This window comes from Arachis stenosperma, chromosome 1, assembly GCF_014773155.1.
Source record: "Arachis stenosperma cultivar V10309 chromosome 1, arast.V10309.gnm1.PFL2, whole genome shotgun sequence".
In the NCBI taxonomy this organism is placed as follows: Eukaryota; Viridiplantae; Streptophyta; class Magnoliopsida; order Fabales; family Fabaceae; genus Arachis; species Arachis stenosperma.
This window is the reverse complement of record NC_080377.1, coordinates 630,987-652,507: the sequence shown is the minus strand read 5'-3', so window position 1 is coordinate 652,507 and position 21,521 is coordinate 630,987. Positions and strand designations below refer to the sequence as shown.

At 37.1% G+C, this 21,521-nt stretch overlaps 3 protein-coding genes across 3 annotated transcripts; 2 read left to right on the top strand and 1 right to left on the bottom strand.

Moving 5' to 3' along the window:
- Positions 1-731: 731 nt before the first annotated feature.
- Positions 732-7,399, top strand: LOC130966648 (pentatricopeptide repeat-containing protein At4g01400, mitochondrial-like). The gene is given in 2 exon segments (XM_057891468.1): positions 732-1,132; positions 2,526-7,399. A coding segment is annotated over 1 exon segment (1,380 nt). The 5' UTR covers positions 732-1,132; positions 2,526-2,839; the 3' UTR covers positions 4,220-7,399.
- Positions 7,400-13,210: 5,811 nt separating this feature from the next.
- On the bottom strand, positions 13,211-17,428 carry LOC130964324 (uncharacterized). The gene is made up of 2 exons (XM_057889870.1): positions 16,752-17,428; positions 13,211-16,604 (listed from the first exon to the last, which is right to left on the bottom strand). Exon 2 carries the CDS (start codon positions 16,417-16,419, stop codon positions 13,618-13,620), a length of 2,802 nt encoding a protein of 933 aa, XP_057745853.1. The 5' UTR covers positions 16,420-16,604; positions 16,752-17,428; the 3' UTR covers positions 13,211-13,617.
- Positions 17,429-18,123: 695 nt separating this feature from the next.
- Positions 18,124-20,746, top strand: LOC130964812 (uncharacterized). The gene is made up of 2 exons (XM_057889903.1): positions 18,124-18,801; positions 19,007-20,746. Exons 1-2 carry the CDS (start codon positions 18,124-18,126, stop codon positions 20,744-20,746), a joined length of 2,418 nt encoding a protein of 805 aa, XP_057745886.1.
- The last annotated feature ends 775 nt before the right edge of the window (positions 20,747-21,521 follow it).

Sequence of the window (21,521 nt, the reverse complement as noted above, 5' to 3'; positions counted from 1 at the left end):
ATATGAAAGGGTAATAAAGTAATTTTACTTCATGATAATTTTTCTTTCTTCTTACTTTTCTTTATATCCAAACAATAGAAATTTTTCTTTTTATTTTCTTTTCTTCCATTTTCTCTTCATCCAAACAACATATAAAAAAATTCACTTTTTCTCTCATTTTTTTCTCTCATTTTCTTTCCTCTCATTTTTCATTAACCATCAAACATAATGTTAATAAGCATTATGTTTGGATTGAGGGAATTTGAAAAAAAAAATAGAAGAAAAAAAATAGATAAAAAAGTAAGTTTTTTATTATTTGAATGAGAAGAGAAAATAGAGTAAAAAAAAAAATTAGTGTAGAATTCACTAAAATATTTTCTCTTTACAAATAAGATGAAAATGAGGAAAATGTGACAAATATAAATAAAATTATATATTTATCCCTTATCATTAATAAATTATAATTTACATATAATATAAATAAGAATATTAATGTATAATTTATACTATTATGATTTTTTTTTCATTTTTTTTATCCAAATAAAAAAAATATTTCTCTCAATTTTTTTTTCATTTATTTTTTTTTATCCAAACAATATATAAATAATTCTATTTTTTTTATTTTATTTTCTTCTATTTTTTTTCTATATTCAAACAAAGCCTATGCATCTTCATCACAACAAAAATAACACGCCAAACTAAAAAATTATTTTCTTTTGAGAATTCTATTCAAAGGTATTCCAAACCGAAGATTTTCGATTTTCTGAATTACTAAAAAACAAAAACAGAACACGCCTTCTCTCTCATAAGTCACACTTCACCAACGAAAACCCCCCTTATCTCTCTCTCACAATTCACCTGCCCATGCTAAACCCTATCAGAACGCCACCACTTTCGCCGCCGGCGGTGACAGACAGCGGTTGCCGTCGTCGCCTCTCGAAGGTCTGATCGGCCCTCGCCTCCTGGATCCTCTCTCCTCGACGTCGCCAGAAGGTCTGCTCGGAGTTGTTGGCGTCGCAGTCTCCATCGTCGTCGTCAAGCCAGTCTCCGTCGTCGGCCCTGAACTCGTCTTCTCTGTCCTCGTCATCAAGCCTCTGTCTTCGAGCCCCCCCTCTATCTGTCCGAGCTCACTTTCCTTCCTCCTTCGTCGCCGGTAAGCACGCTTCAATTTTTGTTGTTGCTGATTTTCTGAAATAATAGTTGATGGTTGATTTGAATGACTCTGTTGAATTTTTTTGCTGAGTTAATTTGTCTGAGTTAATCTTGTTGATGGGGTTCTGAATTGGGGTTGATGGTTGGTTTGAATGGTTGTTGTTAATTTTGTATTCTGAATTGGGGTTGTTACTAATGTTATTCTGAATTTAGTTTGGATGCTTGGTTTAGATTTTTTGCTTAATTTTTCTGATTTTCTGGCTTTGGAGGCTGAGTTTTCTGTTTTTGGATTCTCAGTTTTTTTTTTGTTGAATACTTATTAGAAGTCTGTTGAAATTTTTTGAGTTTAGTTGCTGATGTTTTGAGTTTTTGTGTAGGTTTATATTTTTTATTGTTGAAAATTTTTTATTCTAAATTTTTGTTGTTGATTGATAAGTATTGTTGCTGATTACTTAATTAGAACTTAGAAATTATTTAGAAATGTTCTATTTTGTGAATTTTTAATGATAAAATATGTATAAGATATTATGTCAAATTACACTTTAAATTTTATTAGTTTAGAAATAATAGAATTTGGATATTTGAACTTATATATTAAATTTTTAATAATTTGATTGTATATTTAATTAAATTGATTCAACTATGATTCAATCTCGGTTGTACTACTGAATCATTGAATCCGTCACTTGACAGATTCGATTCTCACAACCTTTTATAGTAATAAATACTTAAAGATGTGCATTGGAGTTTTGTGTTTTGTCTCCTGAACTGATCTCAGTTGTATTTTTTGTATGGCTCTAAAATATTGATTTAAAAATCTTGTTAACATTTATATGCACTCTTTAGTTTATACTTTATACTTTGTTGACCAGGTAGACATCTAAAGTAGTTCAGTGGTATTCAATGTTAAAAGCAATAAAAGAAAAATAACTTATTATGAGAAAAAAATAAATCATATATAATTATTTAATTATGACCAGCTTAACCAGTTATCTAACGGTTGAATTAGTAACCTATTAACCAAGTACTCTAACTCGATCGATTGCTGGTTTGGTTTTGATAACTATGTTTTTAATTGTGATTGTGTTAGTACGTTGTTATTTGTTAGTGACACTAATCAAAGCAAATCATGCTTTGTTGAATGTTAAGGTCTTCTATTAAACAAGGTCGAAGAAACACTATTTCGACCTTATTAACGTTCTCTCATTTAACTTTTGTGGTTGCTGTTTTTCAATTATTTAATTTTAATTCGTGGTTTGAGGTTTCAAATTATGCTGTTTTAATTTTAGTGTTGTTCTAATTTTAATTTGTGCAGTTCTAATTTTAGTTTAGTGTTCTCTGTTCTAGTGTTCTTATTTTATTTTTTGTGTGATATTTCTGCAATTTGATAATAGTAAAGTGACAGCATTGGTGAAACAGAAGGTGGAGTTGATGAAGGTCATGGTGAAAAACCAAAAAATCGAATCAAATCAATCAATTTCAATTCAGTTTGGTTGGCCTAGAAAAAAATCAAACCAAACCAAACCAATTAATTTTTTTACGATTGGATCGGATTTTTTTTCCTAAACATCAAACCAAACCGCGTTGCGAACAGTCGAACACCCACTGTCCATATCTCCTCAACAGAAACAAAGGACACTAACCACGAATATACACCCACAATTAGCATTGACTTGCCCTCGCCTGCTCACCTTCTTGAGCCACCACCATGACCTCACCGAGTCTGCACAGATCATTTCTCCGCTCCATCAAGACCCTAATCACCCTGTCTTCCCATCGCATCATCTCCTTCAATTTTTCACAAAACCCAAACCAACAATCTTTCTATTCTTCTCGCTCCAATTCCCCAATTGGGTCTCCATCTAGAGTCCAGAAGCTCATAGCTTCCCAGTCGGACCCTCTTCTTGCCAAAGAAATCTTCGAATGCGCCTCTCGCCATCCCAACTTTCGCCATTCTTACTCTACCTACCTCATTCTCATCCTCAAATTGGGCCGCTCAAGGCAATTCTCCCTTGTCGATGACCTTGTTCGCCGCCTCAAATCCGAATCCTACCCAATCACCCCTACCCTGTTCTCCTACTTGATCAGAGTCTATGGTGAAGCTGATTTACCCGATAAGGCCCTCAAAACCTTCTACACTATGCTTCAATACGGTTTCAAACCTTTGCCCAAACACCTCAACCGCATTCTTGAGATTCTTGTATCCCACCGCAACTTTGTTCGACCTGCATTCGATCTCTTCAGGGATGCTCATAGGCACGGTGTGTCACCCAATACTCAGTCCTACAAAATTCTCATGCGGGCTTTCTGTTTGAATGGAGATATTAGCATTGCCTACCACCTGTTCAACAAAATGTTTAAGAGAGATATTGTTCCTGATATTGAGTGTTACCGGATTCTGATGCAGGCGATGTGTAGGAAGAGTCAAGTGAATGGAGCTGTGGATTTGTTGGAGGACATGTTGAACAAAGGGTTTGTTCCTGACACTTTGACTTACACCACTTTGTTGAACAGTTTGTGTAGGAAGAAGAAGCTTTGAGAAGCTTACAAGCTTCTTTGTAGGATGAAGATCAAAGGGTGCAATCCTGACATAGTTCATTATAATACTGTTATATTGGGGTTCTGCAGGGAGGGGCGCGCCCATGATGCCTGTAAAGTTATTGCTGATATGCAGAACAATGGGTGCTTGCCTAATGTTGTGTCATATCGAACTTTGGTTGGTGGGTTATGTGACAAAGGAATGCTTGATGAGGCAAATAACTACATGAAGGAGATGCTGTCTAAAGGTTTTTCTCCGCATTTTGCTGTTATTCATGGCCTAGTAAAGGGTTTCTGCAATGTTGGTAAGATTGAGGAAGCTTGTGGAGTTCTAACCAAATCGCTTGAGCATGGGGAAGCTCCTCATATGGATACCTGGGTGATCATAATACCTTTAATATGTGAAGTGGACGATGGTGTGAGGAGCAGAGATGTTTTGGAGCAAGTTCTCAAGATTGAAATAACAGGTCATACTAGAATAGTGGATGCTGGCATTGGTTTGGAGAACTACTTAATTAGGAAGATACGAGCCAATCCAAGAGCATCTTAATGCATGTTTTTGTCCCCTATGTTGGATCAGCTTCATTTTTAGTTGAAAATGGGTTTAAACTCTATCTGTGGAGTGCAGACACGCTTATGATTTAATTGCAAAGATGCATGAAGTCATTATAATGCAGAACAAAATGTAGTCAGCTTGATGGCCTTCAGCTCAGCAAAGGCAATTTCAGAATCATGAGAGGGAGACATTTGGACGTCTTAGGGCAAGCTGTCCTCAGTAAGGGTGCCCCAACATGCAACATGAAGAGTGAGCACTTTGGAAAGGCCACAAGGTGCTGCAGAGGACAATGTGGCTCAAGGCAGATGGTCTTGTCTTCTTGACTAGCGTAATTTGATTGATGGGCCTACTTGCATCAGTGAAGGTGTTCCCGTGGATACTGGACTACTGGAGAAGCCGTGCAGCATTCTCCTGTAAGTATAGAGGTAGTTGGCTAGTGGCTGAAATAGGCAGATTCTGCTCATGTGACATTGGTGTTTGCTGGAGCTAGAACTTGTAATAATGGACAGTTCTAAAAATGCCTTAACATGGAAGCTTCATGGAAATTGCCAATTGTTTTTGTTATTGAAAACAATTTATGGGCTATTTGGAATTTGGATGTCACATCTCACGGCAACTTCAATTCCTCAGGAATGGAAGAACGGACCAGCATTTGGAATGCCAGGGATTCAGGTTGATCGAATACATGTTTTGAAGTTCAGGGAAGTCGGAAATGATGCATAAGAAAGAGTCAGAGGAGATGGACCAACTTTATAAACCTAACTACTTAGTAGAGGTCAGTAGTTATTCTTTTTCTTTTCCTTCCTCATTTATCACCAATGTTATATACTTACGAGGACAAAGTATTTGATGCATATTTTTTAGAGTTACATTTGATGCCTTAAATATTTACAGAATTGTCCCAACTTATTTTTTGTATTTACCGTTAGAGACAAAACTTCATATATTCTTTAAACAACCCCGCACATGATTACAAAATCAGCAACACTCGTCCAAGCTAAGAACAAGAACAGAGACAATAAAATGAACTAGCCTCGAATAAAATGAACAAGGAGAAAGTTTGTTAATTTTGAAAGAAAAAATTTTATTTTAATTATAATTAAAAAAATATTGGGTGACAAATTTTGATTTCTTAAATTATTAATATAAAATATAAATTATAAATTATATATAGAGTGGGATGAATAGAGAGAAGTAGAAAAAGGGAGAGAGATAGAAGAGAGAATTTAAGAAGGGGGTTTATTAATTTTGGAGAAAAATATTTTTTCTTAATTTTAATAAGAAAATGTGATGTGACACATTTGGTTATTAAATTAGACGATAATATATAAATATATAATAAATTATATATAGAGTGAGAAGAGTAGAGAGAAATAAAAAAGGGAGAGGTAAATGAGAGAATTTAAAAAGAGAATTTATTAATTTTAGAGGAAAATATTTTCTCCTAAGTTTAATGAGAGTGTCGTGTGACACATTTTGTTATTAAATTAGATAGTAATATATAATATAATATAATATAATATATAATATAGTTATATTTCAATTTTAATTTTAATATTCCAATTTTAATTTTAATAAAGAATGTTATGTTGCACATTTTGATTGTCAAATTTGTAATTAGTCATTGATAACTACATATAAAAGAGATAGAGTGGTTAAAAAAATGAAAGGGATAGATAAAAGAAGAGGGAGGAAGGAAGAACTCTTTAATTTTAGAAGAAAAGATTTGATTTTAATTAAAATGAGAGAATGACATATGATATATTTTGGTTATAAAATTAGTAGGAAAGAGGGAAAACCTATTTAGTTCCGTGTACTTGAATTTCTCATGCTTTTTGGTTTTATATTTTTATTAAAAATGAACTCCAAAAATCACATAATCTCAATTTGGGCATCAATCTAAATAACTGAATATATTTCTGTTTTCTCAAAGTAACATGATGTGTAGATGCAGTCACCACCTTTTAAATACTTGATTCATGAATTATCCTTCGGCCTTTTTGTGTAAATACTACGAACTGTAAAGAATCACATTGTCATTAGTTGGAAAACACATCACATAAAATTATTAAGGCACTTCAAACGCTTCAAAAGGTAAAAATTGTAGAAAATTCTGTGGTGCTGATTCCCTTTATCAGCATGGTATGCTTACAAGTCGTGTAAGCATAAGGGCAGCAAGTGTATTGAAATGTGTAGAAGCGGTGTTGAGGGAATGGCGCTGAGGATTGACAAGTCTTTTTGGTTTTTTTGGTTCTCATTTTCCGTAAAATGAAAGATGTATAAATATAATTAGTTGTTATTGGGTTGCTTAAGGAAAATAATAGGTGGGCTGCATGAATTAATGAGACAACTATTTTGTATGATTCCAATAAAAGATAATATTGGGCTCCTATATACGTGGCCCTAATTGGAAGAACACGGAATGTAAAAATTTGTTTGACATGTTAACCAAAAAAAAAAATTTGTTTTGACATAAAAAAAGGAAAAACAATTGGAAGGAGCAGCTCTGATTTAGTTTCCATTGCCACCAAATCTGTTCCGCATTTGCTAAATGTTCTCACCTTCTGCGCGGCGAGGCCAGAAATGCCAAAGTTGAACATGACAAAAGATGAGTCTTTCGATGATGCTCCAAGTCGGTATGGTCTCCTCCAACACAGAAAGCTCTGGTGCGTATCCATGTAGGAGGGAGAAGAAGAGTTCCTGCAGAGAACGACGACGATGCTGGCGGTTCTGCTTAATCCACAGACAGTAACTTCATCAATTATTCTCCTCCCCAACCCAACACCTTTTTTCAGACTATCCCCATGGCCCAAAAACGAACGAACAAAGAGACCCATAACCCAAACTCACCAACTTACCAATTCGTCCGTTTATTTGCAGAGACAGGACACACTGAGATAGGGACACTGAAATATAAAATTGTGTTTGGCAGAGAAGATATGTATAGAAACAATGTGTTCAGAGATATTAAATTAGTGTATTTTGTGTCCATCCTGATAAGAAAGACACAGAAACACTAGTAAGGGACATAACTTTTTTATTATTATTATTCTTGTTAATTTTTTATAATTATATTTTTTATTGTTATATTTTTCATCTCAAATTTTTTTAATGAAAAAAATGAGAATAAATTGAATTTTAATAATTTGTTTTAATTTATCACCAAACAGAATATAAAAACACAAAATCTTATGTCTCTGTCCATAGTGTCTTATCTTGTCCTGTTCTTAGAAACAAACGGAGCCTTATAGAGACCAACACACAGAGGGGTGAGTCACATTTGGCTTCACCATCAAGCCGTGGATTAGGGAGACAATTGCTGGTAAAAGCCTGCTCCATTTTGCAAAGACAGTACACGCGTCAACCAAATAACGAATCTCTGTATATTTATATTAACTTTGATCTGTATTGGAGAGTGACCCTTATCTATAATCCAAAAAAAAAAAAGATTGCTGCAACCTATTCATGCATCCACCATCAGTAAGTCTTCTAATAAACATGTCTTAAACAACATAGAGAGAGCTTCCTCAATGACATGGGATAAGTCAAAATGAATGGCCTTAATGAGATACTTGAACTGAATTATGTTAACAACAACGTCGGTATCACCACCACCATCAACGAGAGATTAGAGATTCTCAAAGTCAAAGTAATTGTTAAGAGTCTTGTGCATTATGATGGTAAAGTGCTATTGAACCTTGGATTTGCACGTAGGAATTTAAAGGAAGTCTTTCCATAAGCATTGTGGAATGGAAGCCCACCCTCTCTTCATGAATCTTTCAAATGCTATCTATCATTTACAAATAGTTTGGTGGCACTAGAAAAGAATTGGAGATGGTAAATAACAGAGGCATCCATCACACTGAATTAAAGATCTCCAGCAATAAATTTTTTTATTACAGATGAAGGTATATTATTAATAAGAATTTGAATATCGAAGGTAATTAAAGAGGAAATATGTTTATCAAAGAAATAAACGAGAAAATAATTTAAAGATATAATTGTTTCCATAGTTGTCAGAATCGAATCGTGGTTGAACTAGTCAGGCAACTAGTTTACTAGTTTATTGGTTTAATCGATAAGTCATTGGTTAAACTGACAGAACTAGTCCCATCTAAAAAATATATATAAAATAGTCAAAAATCTAAAATTAAAATTTCAAATACATATCTTCACTAATATTTTAAAAATAATCAAATATCAACAAATTATAATCTGATTATTATTAAATAAGTATATAACTTCTAGTATTTTATCATAATAAAAAAATTTTAATTTTATTTTTATATTAAAGTAACTATTTTTTATTTTAACAACTAACTAATTAATTTATATTTATTATATTGTTATATACAATATGTATTTATTAAAAAATAATATTAATAAATACCATATAATCATAAAAAGATAATTGTATTATAATTAATACAAATATTTGATATTTTTATTTATACATGTTTAACAAAATTTATATTAATAATTATAAATAATAAAAAATATAATTAATTTAAATAAAAGTGAGTATAAAATTAAAATAATATTTAAAAAATTATTGTGCATTTTTACTGTATAATTAATAATTAGCATATAAAATAACAAGGAATAACATAGCTTAGTGGCAAGGGGAGCATGCAGTAATAAGGAGGACCTAGGTTTAAACCACATCTTCATCAATTTTGAAATTTTCTCTCGAGCAGTTCGCTTGGATCGGTTTTTTGTCGATTTGTATCGATATTGACCGGTTTTCATTGGCTTTGACCAGTTTTTACCGGTTTTCGTTCTTAAACAGTCCTGAGATTGGACCGGACTAGTTGGGAATTTAGTTCACTGATTTTTTAGTCGAACCGGTTGATCCGATCCGATTTTTACAACTATGATTGTCTCTATCTAAAATTTTTTTAGTTGAGATATCTTCCTTAACTTTAAAAGAGATTTTTATTTGTTTACTCATTTGACAAATATCACAAATAATGTCTTCATCAAACTTGATGTTAGAAAGACCTCTAACTAAATTTTTTTTAATCAGTTTCAAAATTTGAAACATGCTGACATATTCCAATATTTTATGGCAAATCTATTTTTTAGAATAAAAAGAAGTGAAATATTGTACATTTTGTTTTTTCAAATCATCTAGGTTGAGATTATATACATTATCACACTTTTTGGCTGTAAATAAAACAGATTTAGTTTTTTCATTTACAACATTGTATTCAAAACGATTAAAAGAAACTAAATAGCCAAAATCACGTAATTGACTAATACTTATTAAATTATGCTTTAATTTAGATCATCAACTAAAAGAACATTGTCTATAAAAATTGAAAAATCTTTACCAACCTTTTTGGTAGCAATTATGTTAGCCTTACCATTATCACCAAAAATAACAAAGCAACCGTCACATTCATTAAATTTGATGAAGAATGCAGAGTTTTTTGTTATATACCGTGAATATTCGCTGTCCATATACAACATGTCTTTCTTTCTTTTTGGATACTAAAAAAACCTCTTCAATGGGTTCTTTGTCCCTAGCCATGAGACAAATATGTGCTTTTTGTTCTTCCTCGTCATCTTTGGATGAGTAATTTTCTAAGTTTTTCCAAGAGGCCATCAGGATTGTCTTCTTTTCTTTTAGCAAAGGGCATTCGAATTTGAAGTGTTCTAGTTATTTGTAGTGGTGACAATTGAATTTGTTGTTTTCTTTCTTGTCCTCTTTGGATGATGAAAAACCTATTTTTTTGCATGTGTCTCGAAATCCCTTTCAACTTCTTTGCAAAAAATACGATCTCATCGTCACTGGGTAGATCATCATCAGATTCAGCTTCAATCTTTAACTTTAGAGTAACACCTTTTTTTTAAAAAAATTTTGTCTTCAAATGAGTAGTCTCGTATTCTAGTAAATCCCTTTCAACTCATCATAAGAAATTTTGTTAAGATTATTTCCTTTCTGTACGTAGTAGCTTTTTGTCTTGGTGAGACTTCTCATAATTTTTCTAATTAGCTCTTTTTCAGTGAATTATTTTTCCATTGCATCGAGACTATTATTATGATTGAGAATCTCACAAATATCTCGTCTATGGACTCTTCCTCTTTTATGCAGAATAATTCATATTTTTTCATTAGCATATCAGTTCTAGCTTCTCTCATTTTGTTTGTTCCTTCACGAGTTAATTGAAGTTTCTCTCATATTTTCTTTGTCGTCTTACATCGAGAGACTCTTCTATATTCTTCGAAACTTATGGCGCAATGCATTATATTTTCTGCCTTAACATTTGAATAAGACTTTTTCTTCTCATATTCTATCCATTCTCTATCTTCCTTGAAAACTATTTGTCCTTTAGGTGTTAGTTTTGTTGGAATATTAAGCCCATTCATGAAAATCTTCTAGAGATTATAATATGTTGCTTGAATGAAGATTCTCATTCTCTCCTTTTAGTAAAAGTAGTTGGTTCCATTGAAATAAGATAGACGATGGTAGGATTGTCCTTCAATTAGGTTGAAAGAGACTAGATTGATCGTCATGGATTTTTCTCTAAGCTATTAACCTTGATTCCCATAGCCTAAGCTCTGATGCCAATTATAGGTTTTATAGGCCTTGAGAAAAAGATTTGAATCAAGACACTCTTTTCAAACTTGAAATGTGTTATTGAACTAGTAGAAATTTTTTTCTTAGTCTCTTGCAATAACAAAAGATTAAAGATGAAAGAGTAGAGAAAGTGACACTAGTATGTATTTTGATTTAATCTCAAAATGCAATTAGATTTATATCTAGTCTCCACCATAATAATGACAAAATTTTACTATATCAACCACCAAGATTACAAGTACCAATTCAAGGACCAAGACCAATAACAAATGAACCAAACATGTTTTGCCTCAAGACTAATGAAGCCATAATTCCGAGTTTCACAAATCAAGACAAACCAAAATGCCAAGACCAAACAAAATTAATGACAAAGATTCAAAATTTTAACTATAAAACTTCCAAAAATAAAATTAAATATGTCAAATTGAATCCCAATGAAAAAGTATAATAACACTCAAATGTGCAGGCTGTGTATTCTGAATGTTTTCCTTGCCGCTTCTTGATAATTGATCTTCTTATAGTAAAACCGTAGCTTATTAGCCATTGCTGTCAATCACTCTTCATTATTGTCATGATAATTTTTTTTATTAGCACCAACAATCTTTACCAAATTCTCTTCGTATTAATGTCTCGCAATTTAGGGGTGATAACACTACCCAAATCCGCGGGTACCCACCCGCCCCTACATATTTGGGGCGGATAATTACCTGGCCTCACACCGGAGCGGGTTTTAATGGGGCGAGTTCTTGGGCGGAATGGAACCGAGTCGAGTTTAGGTTAAACCTGCCCCTATTCGTCTCGGTATATATAAATATATATATTTTTAATATATAATATATGTAATATATATATAATAATTAATAATTTGTATCATATTTAAATTTTTATTTTAATTTATGTTATGTATGTAAACAATAATTATATAATTTTTAAAATTTAATTTTATTTGTTAGATTTAATAATTATAGGGGCGGATAAAGACCGGACGGGTTAGGATTTAAGATTTTACTATCTGCGGATAGAGGCGGGACGGGTTCGATGCAAATTTTTGTAGAGCAAGACGGGGTCGGGTAGAGCAAAAACCAACCCCTACCTCCCGTTGCCGCACCCTATCTCGCATATATCATTTACAGTGGAACACTCGAGGGATGATGCCAAAGGCCTTTCTTTTTCTCCACGTTCCTTCCTTTTATTTTTTTCACACATGTCACGTCACGTCTCAGGAGTTGGCTTCGATGCCAAATGCAGTTCATGCCAAACCCAACAATTTGTTCATTCCAATTGAAGAGTATCGCTCAATGATTTGTCAATTGCTGGTTGGAAAAACAGCATAAATGCATAATGTAATCTTTGACAATAGTCCTTTATCTGTCTGTGTATTTATCTTTTTTGGTGTTGACAATTGGCCTTTATGAAACAATACTTAGTAGGTGAGGCCCAACCATGATGATAACTTTCACTCATAAGAAATAACAAAAAAAAAAGCTCCACAAAATATATAAACTATTTTGGCAATGATACATAAACTACATAAAAAGCAGAAAAAAACACATCATGCGGGAACAAGAAACGTAGTTAGAGTGTTTTTTTCTTGAGAAAAATGCAATTACTATGACCAAGAGCAAAAGATTAAAAGGTGCATCAATTACAGAAAAAGCCAAAAGATGCATTCTTGAAGCTTCGGTGGTTGAGCGTTGAGGTGCCCAATTAAATTAAATACAAACTTACAGAGTGCCAATAATTTTAAGAAAATAATAAAATAAATAAACTAACTGTTACTCAGAAAGAAAATCATTTGAACCAATGATCCAAAAGTTATACATCGCCAATAATACTAAATAGTAAATATCCAATCATTTGAAGCACCAATTATCCGACGGTTATAAATGGCCAATAATATATTAATTAATTATCTGATTGAGAAAGACATAAGAGAGACATGCAATTAGGCATTATAGATTACTTAACTATTGACTTTTTGTTGTTCCATAAAAAGCTATGCCTTATATTAGAATATTTGAAGGATCCAAAATATGAGACTAGACTTAATTTCCTACCATTACACTAGCATTTCCTACCCACAACAAACTAGCATTTTCCACCATTATACTGATGGATTAAAGAATAGATTTCCAACAATACCAAACAGTTAGACAATGTCTACCAACAATCAGCAGCCACAATAAGCTCATTCTGGATTTATTTCTATAATATAATCTACCAGTCAAATTCAATGTTTCGATTCTTCTACTTAGCACAAATATAGGCCCAACAAAGAAAGCACCAAAATGGATGATCTGTAACAATAGCATAAAATGTACATTACCCTTTTTACAAAAGTTGAGTATGCAATAGATTACCACAAATAATGAAATATAAGACCAACAAAGAAAGCACCAAAATTGATGATCTGTAACTATAGCATAAAATGAACACTACCCTTTTTACAAAAGTTGAGTATGCAACAGAAGAACAGTTTTTAAACAATAGAGATTCTACCCATAAAATATTGCTTCAAACAACACCATGGCTCCCCAATATGTAACAAATCTGATAAGGCCAACTCTACAAGAAGCTAAAAAAAAGGGGACAGAAAAATGAAAAATCTAAGCAACAAGAAACATAAATCAAGAAATCCACCTGCTTGCCACATCTGACTTCGACGCAGAGATGAACATCTGTCCATTTTGACAGAGCATACAAATGATCACATTCATTTTTCCAGCTGCTGCTCCCGGTTGGGATCTTCAAATAAAAGATGTTTCAGGTTCAATTTCAGTTTCCTGAATCTGATAAAGTCACTGCTAACTTATGTCTCATACCCTTCTTCAACAGTTGGAAGACCACCTTCCCTGATAAATGCCGGGTTAAGAAACTTAGCCACAAAAGCCCACAATTTATACACATCTTCAAAGTTGGTTAAAAAGCCCAGTGAAGCTGTCACAACTTCAAGCCTTACAAAGCTGCCTTTTCCATCACGTCGACCATTCTCCATCGGCCTGCAAAGAGTTGTATCTTCAAGATTCAGGGATACCCGCTGCTGTCTTGAGCCATCAAGGATCCTTATATGACTGAGAAAACCAATACCAAGAGAGATCCCTTCATTCTCAGCAAGCTTTTGGACAATCTCTGGATTGATCAGCCCCTTGCTTCTGTCTCTGACATTGAAAGCCACAGCTGCACCCCTCTCATATTTTATTTTAGGGCCATAGATGTGGACAAGATTCACTTTTTCATCCCCATCAGAAACAGGTAACTTTAGCTGCAATAAGGAGGTCACAAGCCAATTTATCAAAAACCGAAGCCTGGATGTAGTTTTGTTGAGACCAAGCATATTAACATGATCTATATGCCGGCATACTATCTCTGGTTCCCTCCTGCCCCAACCCTCCTCATCACCATACTCTCCATCACTTGTGACAGCCTCTTCATCATCCAAGCTAGCTGCAGATATGTCCCCTGGCTCTAGGGTCTGGTTTAGGTACTCTTTACGATTATCCTCCATGCTAAATGATACTCTTCTTCCCCTGCTGGTATGTTCATTCTCTTCCAAACCAAAAAACCTGCCACCACCATACCGATTCCCTTCTCTCCTACCCAATAACCTGAATTCACCTTCAGTTTCCCTTCTTATGGCACTTTCTTTAACATCAGCACATATTTCAGACGTAGAGCTGTTCTCGAAGCTTTGATGCTGATTGAGCCAGGATCCTTTCAAAGCAACAGATCCATTTTGAGCTGCTTCACTGGTTCCAGGTTCTTCCAATATTCCATTGGCTTCTAAATGGTCTGATGAATTACCATTTCTAGAATAGTGACTAGATTCATCCTGCTCTTCTTCCGGAACTTCTTTGACCCGGTCTAGCTCTTGTGACATTAGGACAGCAGCATCAAATGACAATACATGGCGATCATCATGAAGACCTAGATTTACCTCTCTGTCATCATACATAGGACTTCCATATTTCTTGGATGTTGGTTTTGGAGAATGTTGCTTCTGGGCCTTCCTCCCATTAAACCACATGGATGGTAAGGGAGAAGACATCCTCGGTTTATTTAAATGACCAACACCATCAGACCCAACTGGACTCTGACCCAAATCAATCCAAAATGAATTTTCCGATGACTCATCCTCACTGAAGACAGGACTCTTCATCACCTCCCCAACAGATATGCTTTCAGTCTCTTCAAATATAGTGCTAGTTCCATCTCTTTCCGAGCTGTCTTGATCCATTTCAGTCTCAAATACATCTCTGACCTGAGCAGACGTAAATGCACCAGAAAAGGCAGGTAATTGAGAGCCCTGACGAGTTTCAGAAGTCTTATCACCAGCAGCAATGACTTCCTCATCCTCAATACCAGCCAATCCATCCAATCCATCAACTGAATCACCCAAATATATTGGAAATTCGGGAGTAATCTTAACCATTCCAGAGCCAGTACTCCCAGACTGATTCTGCAGGCTTGCCATAACTGATTTCTTGATCAGAAGACATCCAAAACCTGTTGGATCATACCCAAACACCCTGTAAAATGATGTAACTATAAAATCTGGCCGGAATAGGGACAACCCAAGTGAATCCATGTCCTTAGGCCCCAATGATCCAGCATCAAGCAAGACATGCCAGTTATTCTGCTGTGCCAAGGCCATCCATTGGTACGAATACTTAGAACCAGTTACTCTGGACTGAACTGGGAACACAAACAGACCGGTAGCTGAATCCTTCTTCCTCTTCTTTTTGCTAGAAATCTGTTTTCTCAAATCGGTAGAGCATAGTTTGAGGGTTGGCCACTTAAACCATGCACTACATACTTTGGCACCTTTCTCCCTGGCACACTGAGCCATCCAAGCAACTGACTGGCTCTCATGGTCGAACATGGTCAACAATTTCTTGTTTGTATGGAAAGGGTATGATTCAGCCAGCAATTTAAAAGCTGACCCTCTACTAACAGTAAAAACAAGGCCATATTCATTCTCAGGAATATTCAGATAATCCATGATTCTAACCTTTATATCATGTTCAACTGTTCCTTTGTCAGCACCACCATAAAGTGCATGGTTACTCAAATTTGCAGTTATCTCAGACAAGCTAAATGTAGAAGAGTCCCAGTAGTGAATAGTCTGAACAAAAGAGAAGAGACCAAAGCCACAGTAATCAAGGCACACCTTAGGTGCCAAATGTGAATACTCATCAGACCTCAACTGATCAACTTTCTCTGACGATGAGTACTTGGGGTACATAGTGAGGAACTTCGAAAATGCTTCTTGTAAGGAGGGAATTTCCTCCTCGGATTCATAAGTGCGATCAGTGGCAAGGGCAGTGGCGCGAAGGAACTCCCGCTGGGCGTGCAGCCTGGCGAGGGAACGGGATCTCCCAAGGCTTTCATCCTGGTTGGCAACAGTCTCTGGCTCTATGTCTTGAGATTTGAAGAGTGATCCATCTTCAGAAGCTTCTTCAAGAGCTTCCCTAAGCTTGTTCTCTTGCAGCTTCTGAAGCATTGATGGGTTCCTCCTTATCTCGACCACGGAATCATCATCTTTCCTCCTGCTCTTCTTGTCCAAGAGCAGAGAAGCACAGTGGGAAATGGGCTTCCATAGTGAGAGATGCATGATACCTTCCACTGCTCTCAAAAATCAATTTCAGATGAGAGAACCAGGAAGCTTGAATTGAGTCAGTTGAACGAACACAACACAGACAAGAAGTAAAGTTCAGCCCATCGACCAGTAACAAATTAAGCTAAAACTCCCTAATTCCACGAAGACCACAACCCTGGATTTCCCCAACGATCGAAATCCTGAAAGGTGTGATTTTTGAGAGAATGAACAAACAACTCAGCTCACCATTTCCAGTGAAAAGTGAACACCAATCACCAAGAAGAAAAAAATGAAAAAAAAAAAACGGGGAAAAAGGAAAGTAATAAAGAAAAAACAGTTCATTTTACCTGGAATAGGTTTCAATACCCAACTTCATACAAAAGGAAAGTGTGATGCCGAAGATGGAGAGAGAAAAAGTCAAAAGCTCATAACTCTCAAACCCTAGAAATCCAGATCCCAAAACTTTGCAGAGCAACTCTCACATATACAAGAGAAGAAACTCTCCCCAACCAAAAAATAATGAGAAATGGGTTTGAAGAAGAATCCTAGGACAAGTAACAGTAACTTTGGAGCTTCAATTAGGAGCGAGAGACACTCCACCAGGAACTCTCTCTCTCTCTCTCTCTCTCTCTCTCTCTCTCTCTCTCTCTCAGTAATTTCAGAGCAGCATAATTAAAGCAAAGCGCCTCAAAACATGAAATGCTCTTTTACTAAAGAGAAGTAAATATAAAACATAGCGGTATGATAATTGATAAGTAGGTTCGTATCTTCCACAGTTGGATTTTCTTCTCTAAATTGAAATTGAAATCCAAAAGGTGAAGGAAACAGCAAAGAAAATAAATAAAAAAGAAAAAAGATGACAAAAGTAAGAATTAAAAGAAAAAATAGAAATTTCAATTAAAGCATAACCCCCGTTCTGTGCTCTCTCTCTCTCTCTCTCTCTCTCTCTCTCCCTTTGATCGAAAACACTGCCTCCACTATGTTTCAACCGTTGCTTAACAACAAAGGAGAAGGGGACATTGACTCTCGCAAACGCCAAATGGTCTCAGTGATATTAAAATCAATTTCTGATTTTGCCTCCGTTATTAATGATTAGTTAATTAATTAATTAATAATAATAATAATAATAATAATAATAATAGTAATTTAAGAATTGAGGTTCCCTTTGTCTATGTTGGGTGGTGGGGCTCACGGGCTGAAGTCATGGCAAAAAGTCAAACAATCTGCTACCTTGTAAAAGCTGTTATGTGTTATCTGTTCAATGGGGGCAAAAACCACAAAGCTGAAAGTCCAAACCCTCTCCAATCCCAAAGTCCAATGGAGTAAATTTCTGGGTAAAAAACCATAATAAGCCAACTGGCTCAGAAAATTACGTAAATACGCCAAAGCAAAAATCGTTACAGCAATAAACCAGATCGTATTTTTATATAATTCGAACCAGGTTGGTTCGAACTCTATTTGTTAGTAAATCGAACCAGGTTGGTTCGAATTATGGTTTTTTTTGTTAGTAATTCGAACCAGCCTGGTTCGAATTAGTAATGAAGGTAATTCGAACCAAGGTGGTTCGAATTATAGAGAGAGAATGTCTGCATGTAATTCGAACCAGGCTGGTTCGAATTACACCAATCATAGTTCGAACCAGGCCGGTTCGAACTATGTGTGAGACTGACTGTATATATATGGTTCCAAACGTGAGTTACTCTCATTAGAGGGAGTAGGATGGCTAGTGAGGAGAGTTTTGTTGTTTTGGTGCACCACAGAGGATCTGTTAATAGAAAAACTCGTTCCGGAGTAAAGTTCACGGATAAGAATCCTCTATGTATTGTCATAACATCTACGACGAGTTACGATGACCTTGTTAGCACTGTACTAATGAAGCTTGGTCTGGAGGGTGCGAAGCGGATAAAGAAGTTTTTCTATCGCATTCCAGTCACGGTGCTACAGAATACGGTGAAGTATGATTGCTTCACGATTAATAATGATGCGGACTTGCAAGTAATGTTTCTCTGTCGGCGGCAGTTTCCGGAGGTGAGGACACCAGAGTTGTTGGCCCGGCTGGTTGATGTTGTATCCAGCTCCGGCGGTTCGAACAGGAATACGAACACTATAGCGAATGCAGCAGGTTCTAGTTCCCGGCCTGCCGTTGCTTCCTCGTCCGTCCCTGTGTACGAACCAGTGGTCCAACATGTCGCCTCCCCATCTTTCGCTGTTGACCTCAATGCCACCGAAGGCGACGAGGTAGTGGAAAGGGAAAATTTGCCGAACGATTTAGTGGGAGTTGCACCTGTTGGCGTAGGAGACGGTTTTTTGGACGATGAAGACGAGGATGACGTCGAGCCGGATATGATTGACGATGATAGCGCTGATGATATTGGAGCGACTGGGCCTGCATTGGAGGTAGGTGGTTCTAGCTCTGGCACACAGCAGTATCCACCACATTTTTCCTCATTGGACTTGGACGCCATGAGACATGAGGGGTTTTAGGGCACGCTGTTGGATTCGGAGCTAGAGATGCGGAAGGGAGTACTGGTCTGACAGAGTTCCAGGTTGGTCAGCAATTCCAGGATAAAGATGAGGCCCTTTTAAGTGTGAAGACTTACAGCATCCGGCGAGGGTACAGTACAAGGTGGTGGAGTCCGATCACCGCCGGTATGTGGGCAAGTGTTCCGAGTTTGGGAATGGGTGCACATGGTTGATTCGACTGAGTCTCCGGAAGCGCAAGGGCATCTGGGAGGTCAAACGGTACAATGGACCTCACACTTGCCTGGCCACATCCATCTCTAGTGACCACAGGAGTTTGGATTATCATGTGATTTCGGCTTTCATTATGCCAATGGTTAGGGCCGATGCATCCGTGAGCATCAAGGTGCTCCTGAACGCCACGGCAGCGCACTTTGGTTTTAGGCCGACTTACCGGAGGGTTTGGATGGCGAAGCAGAAATCTATTGCCCTCATATACGGTGACTGGGATGAGTCCTACAACGACCTGCCTAGGTGGGTCTTGGGTGTCCAGCTGACGATGCCTGGGAGTGTTGTGGTCCTGAAGACGAGCCCGGTTCGAGTTGGACGACAGGTGGACGAATCTCAAGCGTACTTCCACAGACTTTTCTGGACTTTCCCGCCCTGCATCGAGGCTTTCCGTCATTGCAAGCCGCTAATCAGCATTGACGGCACACATTTGTATGGGAAGTATGGGGGAACGTTGCTCATCGCGATTGCACAGGATGGGAACTCCAACATTCTACCTGTGGCATTCGCACTAGTAGAGGGTGAGAATGCGGAATCCTGGACATTCTTTCTCTCACACCTTCGACAGCACGTGACCCCGCAGCCCGGTCTGCTGGTTATATCGGACAGGCACAACGGCATCAAGGCTGCGCTTGAGGCCCCTGACGGCGGTTGGCTACCGCCATCTGCGTACCGTGCATTCTGCATACGACACGTAGCGGCTAATTTTGCCCTAACCTTCAAGGGCAAAGACGCTAGGAGGCTACTAGTGAACGCGGCGTATGCGAAGACCGAGGTTGAATTTGATTACTGGTTTGATATCCTGCGATCTGAAGATCCGGCGATGTGTGAGTGGGCGAACCGGATTGATTACTCGTTGTGGACTCAGCATCGTGATGAGGGGCGGAGATTCGGTCACATGACGACGAACATCTCCGAGTGTGTGAACTCTATCCTGAAGGGGGTCAGAAATCTCCCTGTAGCATCCCTGGTGAAGGCAACATATTGTAGGCTTGCGGAACTGTTTGTTCGCAAGGGGAGAGAGGCTGAGGCCCAGATGGGAACAGGACAACAATTCAGTCAGCATTTGGTGAAGTGTATTGAGGCCAACATGAAGACGGCCAGGTGCTTCACGGTGACGCTGTATGACCGGGATAACTCCGAGTTCACTGTAGCAGAGACTACTCCGACTGGTTCTTTCTCCTTGGGTACTTACAGAGTATCACTTGCCTCTCGGACATGTGACTGCGGGTACTTCCAGGCTCTTCATTTCCCGTGTCAGCACGCACTTGCGTGCTGTGCATACTCACGGGTCACCTGGACCTCTTACGTTCACAGCGTCTATCAGATTAGCTCGGTCTTCAATGTGTATCGGATGGGATTCACACCTCCCATCCCGGAGGGCTTCTGGCCACCTTACGACGGGCCCACAGTGATTCCAGACCCTGCCATGAGGCGTGCCAGAGAGGGTCGTCCTAGATCCACTAGGATACGGACGAACATGGACGAGGCGGATCCGAATCGGCCAAAGAGGTGCGGCCTATGTCGCCAACCTGGACACACGCGACGTAGTTGCCCACAGGTTGCAGGCTCGTCTCAGACAGGACACCATTAGTATGCATGTTGTTAGTGTTAGCATTATCTACATTAGTGCGCATCTTGCTAGTCTTAGAGTTATTTAGATTATATCCCATGTTGTTAGTGTCAGTATTATTTACATTAGTGCACATGACTTTTAGTTTGATTGTTGCGAGTAGTAATGAATATGGCTTTTTTAATTATGTATTTTTTCTTTAAAGTTCAATCATGTATGATCCTGGTTTGTACTTTTTTTGTTATGTTATAGTCTGTTTATCTATGTTTTTTTTTTAATTTGTGTTCTGGGACATTGATTTTGTATGATCAATGAATCTTGAAACAGTTTAGCGTTTATTTTCTCTTATTGAACTGTGTCCGGGTTGGCGACATAGGCCGCATCGCTTTGGCTGATTCGGCTATGCCTCGTCCATAGATACACAGCTTAGTCAGTCTCACACATAGTTCGAACCGGCCTGGTTCGAACTATGATTGGTGTAATTCGAACCAGCCTGGTTCGAATTACATGCAGACATTCTCTCTCTATAATTCGAACCACCTTGGTTCGAATTACCTTCATTACTAATTCGAACCAGGCTGGTTCGAATTACTAACAAAAAAAAACCATAATTCGAACCAACCTGGTTCGATTTACTAACAAATAGAGTTCGAACCAACCTGGTTCGAATTATATAAAAATACGATCTGGCTTATTGCTGTAACGATTTTTGCTTTGGCGTATTTACGTAATTTTCTGAGCCAGTTGGCTTATTATGGTTTTTTACCCTAAATTTCTACTATTTAAAATAGGATTT